This window comes from Bos indicus, chromosome 11 (genome assembly GCF_029378745.1).
Source record: "Bos indicus isolate NIAB-ARS_2022 breed Sahiwal x Tharparkar chromosome 11, NIAB-ARS_B.indTharparkar_mat_pri_1.0, whole genome shotgun sequence".
Lineage (NCBI taxonomy): Eukaryota > Metazoa > Chordata > Mammalia > Artiodactyla > Bovidae > Bos > Bos indicus.
In genome coordinates, this window is record NC_091770.1 from 48,376,365 (window position 1) to 48,385,666 (window position 9,302).

The window sequence follows — 9,302 nt, forward strand, 5'->3', positions numbered from 1 at the left end:
TTAGTGTCTGATAAGCCCTGCTACCCACAAAACAAAAATCATATATATGAAAATTCCTTTTTCTAAATCTGGTTAGCCCTTCCACTTCAGTCCATCTCTGGCTGCGGGGCACGTCCTCATCTCTACCTCTCCTGTCACTGGCCTAGAGGGGAACCAAGGTGCTCTGAGTCCCCAAGACCTGGTTGTCTACACTGCACTAAGAAGTCACGAAGGCATGTGAAAGGCTCTGTAGGGCACCAGCTGTATCCTGCTTCCAGGGGTGAGCAGAAGAGGTAAGGAACCAGGCCAGTGAGAAATGATGGGGAGCCCTTGTGAGGGACGGGAAGCAGGAGGAAATGAAAACTCATCAGAACAGAAAGCCATCCCATGCTTCAGGATCTTGAGATTCTCATCTCAAATCAAATGTCTGTTCTTTTTTCAATTGGTCCCATAAAGAGACACACACTTGGTGGTGGTGGTGGTGGTTGAGTCGCTAAGTCATAACCGACTCTTGAGATCCCGAGGACTGTAGCCCACCAGGCTGCTCTGTCCATGGAATTCTCCAGGCAGGAATGCTGCAGTGGGTTGCCATTTCCTTCTCCAGAGGATCTTCCTGACCCAGGGATTGAACCCGTGTCCCTTGCATTACAGGGTGGTGTCCTGCATTGTAGGTGGATTCTTCACTGCTGAGCCACCAGGGGAACCTGACACACATTTGGCCTTGCAGTTTTAAAACACTCTGTTGTCGCCCTTTTTCCTTTTAATGAACACACTAGTTTCAAGGAACTCCTCTAATAACCCTAGTCTGAAATGCCACAGAATGTCAATTTGGTTATATTTTAATTTATTTGAACTATATCTTATCATCATCAACTATTAAAGGACCTGAAGCAGTAACTGAAGCATAATTGTATTTAATAATGATTTTCTGCCAGGCAAAATGCTCTGCTGTTTCAAAGTGCTTTCCAGATGATTCTGATGGGAGAGCTGAGAACCACTGCCCTAGACTATAACCATTCCTGAAAAACAGAATTTTCCTCAGTGCTGCTTACCTGGCCCTCTTCAAGGGAACAATGCATCATGAATCGTTTCTAAAAATGATTGAAATTACCTTTTCCCCTTTACATTCTACAATGTGGCAAATTCTGGAAAACATTTACCCTCACAGTTGAAAATATGAAACCTCAAGGGGATAAATTAACTTTTATGAAATATAGTATCTTTTAACTCTTGGTTAAGAAGTTTTTGTCTCCACTTATATAGCCTCTTTATTTCATGAATGGGCATATTGAAAGGCTAGTTCATCTCTTCTCTCAATAAAAAATCCTGTTCCAGTAAACTCAGTGATAACTGTTTACCTGGTATACTAGGTGTGTGTTATCACCCCAGGCTCACCCCTGAGGGAAACTGCTCACATAACTATCTTTGGCTCTACGTGAACCTCGAGCATAATCAAATGAGCCAGGGTGGGCTCCTGACCTAAGAAAAGTCAGTTCTTACATTGATTGGTCAGTGACCCATGATGAAACCTGATATAAAAAGACAAAATGGTCCTATTAGAGTCTCTTGGTAATTAGAGACGGGAAACTGGAGCTGAGGGTCATGATGTAGAAAAGAACCTCAAAGGGTGCAAGCTAGCTTTATTATGAGGCAGCAGACACTAAGAATAAACAACAGCTGTGAATCAGAGGAGTTGGAGAGAGAATGGAGCCAGTGATGTAAAAAGAACTTAGTCACGTGCATGGCAGACCACCCAAGCCTAAAGAGCCACCGTTTCTGCTGCTGAGGCCCCTGGAGGTGCCTTGGATCCAGGATCACCCTATAATTTCTACTCTCCCTGAGGCCTGGGGGTTAGTTCTGGGTGGTGTGAGGTACTCCTGTATTTCTGGCACATGTCCTTAAAATAAAGTCACACTGCTTGAACTAACTTGTTAGCTTTACATTCTTTTCATGTCTGTCCCAACTGGAGATGCCTTGCAACTAAATAAGCCTAATTGGAAAAACTAGTTAAGTCACTGCCATTTGTTAAAATTAATCAATAATTTAAAATTTATATTTCCCCAAACAAATCTGGGAATGTTTAATCCATTAAGTTTTAAAACATTGTTAAGTTTAATGTTGGTACCCCATGTTCCAAGTATCAGTTGGTACAATTTACATCATGTCTTATACCACTTCATCTTTGCAAAGACACCATACACACACAGATATACAGTTAATAACTGAGAAATCATGGATCTTCTGATCTATACTTTCAAGTTTGTTCGATCATGATACATCTGATAAGGATCATCAGCATACCAGTTTCGCCTCTTCCAGAAAGACGTTGTCATTTTATCTAAGAGCTTACTCTGGGTCTTATTGCAGAAGACAAATTCCCTCAGGCGTCTTTTTCTTGCAACCGTCTTTTTCCATAATTTTTTCTTATAACCAGCCTGTTAGATAATATCACAAAGACATTTACAACATTATATTATATAGAAAAAAACAGATTATCTTCACTACTTATGGTTTATAGGCCAACTGGGAACAGAGACTAAACTTTCATAGGGGCTGGTATGTTTTTTCAGAAAAATATGATTCTCAATGGGGGTAGGCAGAGAAAGCATGCATAGTTTGAAACAAGTATTAATAACTTAACGGTATTAATAACTTAACGGTTTTAAAAAGATTATTTAAAGTCACAGAAAAGAAAGCTAAATAAATTGTGGCTTGTGAAGTACAGGGTAATGATACACAATTTTAATAGCTAACTTTATATGCGTCACCTTACTATCTCTTCAACAGTAATGTACTATTATTCTGATTTTACATATAAAAGAGAAACAATTAGAGCAGTTAAGTAGCAGATTGAGGTCCCAGAACTATTTAGAGTTCTTAGCCGCTATACTACTCTCTTCCAAATGTCAAGGATAATGGAGTACTAGCTAACTGGTAACACTTATGTTCATTTATGGGAGCTAAGTATTACAAGGGCTGAGAAGCAGAGTTCTCAAGTATACTGTGTCATTTATCCTTTTCACACACTGGGGAGCAGTTTCTGTAATAAGTACTCTTTTGAGGAATAATGACTACAGGAAAACTATTAGGAAGAGTGCTGAAGGAATAGTTACTCCGTATGTTTAATCCAGAACTGCCTATATATCATCCATACATTATTAATTTTGAAGAATTTCTGAAGAAACAGATAATGAGATTGAATATAAAAACTATAATCACAGCTTATTTATTTTCTTTTTTCTTTCTTTTTTTTTGGCCTTGTGGCTTGTAGAATTCCCTGACCAGGGATTGAACCTGGGCTCTTGGCAGTGAAAACATGAAGTTCTAACCACTGGACCTCCAAGAAAGTCCCAATCATAGTCTATTTAAAGTAGAAGAGACCTTAGGTGCCATCCAGGTTAATGCTTGGTTAAAACCATACAGTAATTTACAGGGAAGGTGAGACTAGAACCTGAGCCATTGGAAAGAGCCAAGGGCTCCTTTAGGGCAGCATGCTAAGTGAACAAAACCACAACTCTTTGACGGAAAGGTGCCATGGGTTTCACATGCCTTAGTGTCATTGGTGGTTAGCAACTTCTAGAGTACAGTGATGCTTAGAAAGAAGGAAGGGTTATTTCAGAGTTCTGACTTTACAATGCCAGAGATTAAATGGTTACTTCTCATTACTTACAATTTTAAGTTGAAAGATTCAAAGCAAAATCCCTATATCTGTTTAACAGGTTTTCTAGTTTGCAAGCCAAACTGGGTCCCTGTGGATCTGATAGCTAACTACCTAGCTAGCTTACTGTCCTGCCCGTCACCAACAGAATTATCTCCTTCAAAGATTATTCTGTGGCCACTGAGAAAGTGCTTGAGACTTCTTAGTCTCTAGGGTCAGAAATGGAATAAAGACTAAAAATTAGGAACACTTGGATGAAACTGTGCTGCAGAAAATAATTTGTTTTTATACAAATATTTTTATATTTACATTATACATGTAAGTATATATATATTTATACTATTTAAAATAATTTATATTATATAAACATTTATACAAATGTTTATACTAATGTTTTTATACATTAGTGTAGATTAACCCATCTGGATTTTTTTGTTTTCTTCTTAAAATCAGATTTTGATAAAGCAGGCTGTTCTGTATATGGAATACTTTGGGGGTCTTGAGCAGGGACTAGGTATTATGATTGGGGAGCTTGACCAGGTCATTTATACTACTGTGAGGGTTTCAGAGCCCAATAAAAGGGATTGTGGGAAGGAAGGCAAGGAAGACCAGCCATTTCATTTTGTCTTGGGTAACATGTGGACCTGGAAATAATTACTAGCAAAGGGGAAGGAATGTTTCCAACGGCACAAAATTCACAACTATCTGTTGAATTACTCAGTTCAGGTACTTACGGATTACATGAGCTTCTACTGACTAGTGTAAGAAATTAACTACCACAGGACTGTTCTAATGGAGAAATGAGCTGAGAGTGCCAGTCAACTTATTTGTCTACAAATTTAGGATAGTTTATAAGAGAGAAAATAATCCTTTTAACCCTTCAAATAGTGAGACCATCCTACCAATTATTTTATTTTCACAGGGAAACAAATTTTGACCTTTAAAGAATTGTTAACTTCCAAATAGTAAAAGGGAATTAGGATTTGAATAGTTATCATCAGTGTCCTAGAAAACTCGGGTCTTCAGCTGCTTTCTAATTACTACCCATTCTGCTTCCATGAATAATTAAGGATATGAATGAAAAAGCCCACATTCACTTTTACCACCTGTTGCTGTGGGAGAAGACAGAACAGGAATAATCTGTAATCTGTCAGAGTCCCCCTCTAGAAGCCGTGGTCCCTGATCAGAATTAAATACTAAGAGTTCTGTCTGATACAGTTGCCAATCATACACACTGAAAGACAAAAACTTGTAAAGTTAAAAAAAAGAAGGGGCGGGGATTATGAGGGGTTACTATTCCGCCATAAAGATTAAGTCACCTTGAGAACCTAATCCAGGGTCAGCTGGAAGTGCTTCAGTCCCAAACCTCACCATGGAGCTAAGTCCTTGAAGTCCCCTCTACTGTTTGAATGCTTGGAGCTTAAACAGAGCGTCCCTACAAGATACTACACATTAGGAGCCTCAAAGGGATTCGAGTAATCTTTAGATAAGCCAGATGTGTAAGAGACTTGAGAGGAACTTGTTCTGCAGTACAGACTTCTGCCATTGTGAATAATATTTTGTTATATGAATGCTAAAACATGTTTTCTTCACATGGATTCGCTTACATGAAGAGATGCCCACAAAGCTGGGACTCAAGCACAGCACTGTAAAAGCTACTGCTAAGATGTGGGGAAGATGTACCAAGGAACAGGCTAACTGAATTTTGCTTCAGTTCCATCTAACCTCACACTCCTTTTCTAAGCAAGTCACCACGTGAAGACCCACCTTCCTCCTTAGCCACAGGCCGCTATGAAGTCGAAGAAACCTATAGATGACAGCTTTCACAGTCTTCCTCTTGCCTTTTCTCGAACTGCAGTACGTTACAGTTCTGACTGGTGGCTTCAGGACGTTCGGGAGCAAGAGGGCCATTCTAAAATACATTTAAAAAATTTAAACTCAGCAATAAGACATTAAAGGATAAAATCCACTTCGTAGAAATGAAAGCAGCAGCTCCACTGGAATAAAGATGACTTTCAATATACACTACTACTTCAAATGATCCATGATGCTACCCATAAGAATAGCAACTATCATCAACTTGCAAGCCCTCCATAATCTACTCCCTTAATCCCTGAGAATTTATGCTGGCATAGCTTAATCACCTGATCTCTTACCTACCTGCCCACTAGATTAGAAACTCCTTGAGGGGGACTTCTCTGATGATCCAGTGGCTAAGAATCTGCCTTCCAATACAGGGGACGTGGATTCAATCCCTGGTGAGGGAACTAAGATCCCACATGCCGTGGGGCAACTCCCGAGCCAGCCTACTCTAGAGCCTGTACCCTGCAACCAGAGAAGCCCACATGATACAACTAAGACCTGATGCAGTCATATAAATAAATAAAAATTAAAAAACCTTCCTTGAGGGCTTCAACTTTTTTATCCTTGTATGGTTTCTGCCGAGTATGGTGCTGGGCACCCAGGAGTGCTTAAACTAAACCTTGGCTGACTGAATGAGCACCACGTGCAGTGAAGCCTTGTTAAGTTGAGCATCTTATCCAGCTTCTACTTTGGCTGACAGCTTCCACCCAGAAAACCACATCTAGAACATCAGAAGTGGGTCCTGAGTAGTTGTCTCCACTAACATACATATTCTCTAATCTTATCAAGCAAAGTCTATATAATCAACTGTTGGTAGGCACAGAATCTCACCTACTCCTAAGATATTGTGGTAGGCATGAAGATTTTAGAATTTTTGTCCAAGAGTCATGTTTACTAAAATATAATACTCAACCTATTGAGGACTGTGGCAGTCTGCCCACATGTCAGGTTTCTGACAGATGTGATCAGTCTGGGAGCAGAGGACACAACTGGTGTCTGAATATGACTGAAATGTCGGGAGGACAGTATAGAATTAAGACAGGCATTCTTGGTGCAGTTTCGATAGGCTGAAGATGCCAAAATGTTCAGGGGCCGTAAAATTCCTGCAGAGAGAGAAAAGCATGTATACTTAATATGACACTCCAAAATATGCATCCAGGGAATTCCCTGGCAGTCCAGTGTTTAGGACTTGGTGTTTTCATTGCTGGGGCCTGAGTTCGATCCCTGATTGGGAAGCTAAGATCCTGCAAGCCAAGGGGCACAGCCAAAACAAACAAACAAAATACACATCCAGATATTTAAAACAAAGTAACATCAAAGCAACCAAGTGCTATAATTAATTAATGGGTCCTGAGCATCAGACTCACACATGGAGCTTTTTATTCTTATTGCGATATAGCTTATACACTACAACATTACCCATCTGTGTATAAGTCAATCCTTTTTTAAGTTAGAGAGAGATGCTACCACCACCACAATCCAGTCTGATATGTCCTAGTTTTGTGGTCAACAGTAGAGGACAAAACATATGTAAAGTTAATTCCCACCACCAGCGCTTACACTGTGATGACACAGAACTCCCATACGCAGGAAACAGCATGGCAGAGCTATGAAAGCTCCACAGCTCCTTGGAGAGACAGCAGAGTGGCAGAAAAAGGATTCATAAAGACAACATAAGAGGTACTTGAGTTTCCGTCTCAAAAATGAACAGGCCACAAGAGGGGGAGGCACAGTGTCTAAGTAGGATAGCACATGCAAAGGTGAGGAAGCTGAGACAAATCCTTGTTGGGAGCAGGGACCGGACCTAACATGGAGGAGTGGTGGCAGCTCAGAAGGCAGATTATGGAGGGGCTAGGTGTCTTCTCTATCAATCTTTCACACAATCACCAGACTCAGAGTCCACGGCTGCAAAGCAGAATCACTCACAGAGTTCGGGCTCCACTTGCAGATTCTGACTGAGACTAGTGAGGGACTCAAGAGTCTCAGATGAAGAAAACAATCTATGGTTACCAGTGGTTAAGGATAAACCAAGAGATTAGGACTGATACATACACACTACTATATATGTAATAGATAACTAATAAGGACCTACTCAGTAGGTCTAATAAGGGAACTCTACTCAGTACTCTGAAATGACCTACATAGGAAAAGAATCTAAAAGAAGTAAATATATGTATATGTATGTATGACCCACTTTGCTATACAGCAGAAAGTAACACAACATTGTAAATCAACTATATTCCAATAAAAATTAGAAATAATAATAATAGTGTGCATATTGATAAAACTCCACAGAATGATGGAAATGTTCGACAACTGGATGAACCATAGCCCACCAGGTTCCTCTGTCCATGGGACTCTTTAAAACCGTATCCGAATGATCTCTAACCTTTGCAGAAGTCTTCGGAGTGAAGGCAATCCTTCACTCCTGTCTCTCTTAAGACCCCTTGTACGGGGACTGAGGGAACCAAATAGGCACATCCCCTGCACACTGCCTGAATCTCATGCATACACCACGTCCCAGACAGGACGCAAGGAAATTTCCATGGATGCTGTCAGCCCTATTTTAGAGCCGTAGCCTCTTAAGTTCAAAGATATTAAATAACACCTCAAGGTCAAAGGTTGGGAATGACGGATCCTGGCCTTGGTGGAACTTTTCTGTCTTCGTCACAACCCCCCTACCCCCACCCTCGTCCTTCGGGATTGTTTTCTAGGGAAAGAGGAATGGCTACGAGCCGGTACGGAAGAGGAAACCGGGGGAAACCCCAGGTCCGCGAGGGTCCAAGAATTTCGGCGCTATCTGGAGCTGAAATCGAATACAGGCCTCTCCAGAGAAAATTCGCAACAAGCTTCTGTCCTCAATAACGACCACCTCTCCTTTCTTTTTCTTTTCCTGTTAACCTCCACCCACGTTAAACGTCCACTCCCTCCCGCGCCAGTCCCCGCTTCTATGAAGGCATAAACCGAGGGCGTCGCTTCTCACTGACCGGAGGCTGCTCTCACCGCACCGGCGAACATGGAGGCCGCCATCTTGCAACGCTGCTGTACGGCAGCCGCATTGGGTCTAAAAACCTCAAGACAAGAGGGACTTTAGGAAAACTAACCTGGGCGGAGTCAAGAAAGGGAGTTAGAAAAAATGAATAAAGGGACGGTCAGATCTACCTTTATTGAATGTCTTCTATATGCCAGGCTGTCCTCCAGCGCTGTAAAACAAGTGTCTATATTATAGTGTTTGGCATATAGTAGGCTCTCAATAAATTCTTACTGAGCATTTAATTGATGTATTTAAGTACCACCGCATTTGAAACATTTTCTTTTTGCTCATTTCATTCAATTTATTTGAGGATACAGTGTATCCTCCCAAAGTTGGTATGCTGCTGCTGCTGCTGCTGCTGCTAAGTCGCTTCAGTCGTGTCCGACTCTGTGCGACCCCATAGACGGCAGCCCACCAGGCCCCGCCGTCTCCAGGATTCTCCAGGCAAGAACACTGGAGTGGGTTGCCATTTCCTCCTCCAATGCATGAAAGTGAAAAGTGAAAATGAAGGCACTCAGTCGTGTCCGAGTCTCAGCGACCCCATGGACTGCAGCCTACCAGGCTCCTCCGTCCATGGGATTTTCCAGGCAAGAGTACTGGAGTGGGGTGCCATTGCCTTCTCCCAAAGCTGGTATATGTTAGGCTAAATGGATAGGAAATAAGGGCACTATTAGAAATGTTTAAAAATTGAATTCCAGCTCTAATAAAATCAATGTAAATATCAAACATACATACACACACCCTTTTTTTTCCTCTAATCAATAGCAC

General features: G+C 41.2%; 1 protein-coding gene across 1 annotated transcript; it reads right to left on the reverse strand.

Annotated features, from left to right (window-relative positions):
- Positions 1 to 2,067: 2,067 nt before the first annotated feature.
- Positions 2,068 to 8,591, reverse strand: MRPL35 (mitochondrial ribosomal protein L35). The gene is made up of 4 exons (XM_019970303.2): positions 8,488 to 8,591; positions 6,414 to 6,603; positions 5,405 to 5,549; positions 2,068 to 2,414 (listed from the first exon to the last, which is right to left on the reverse strand). Exons 1-4 carry the CDS (start codon positions 8,528 to 8,530, stop codon positions 2,226 to 2,228), a joined length of 567 nt encoding a protein of 188 aa, XP_019825862.2. The 5' UTR covers positions 8,531 to 8,591; the 3' UTR covers positions 2,068 to 2,225.
- Positions 8,592 to 9,302: the final 711 nt, after the last annotated feature.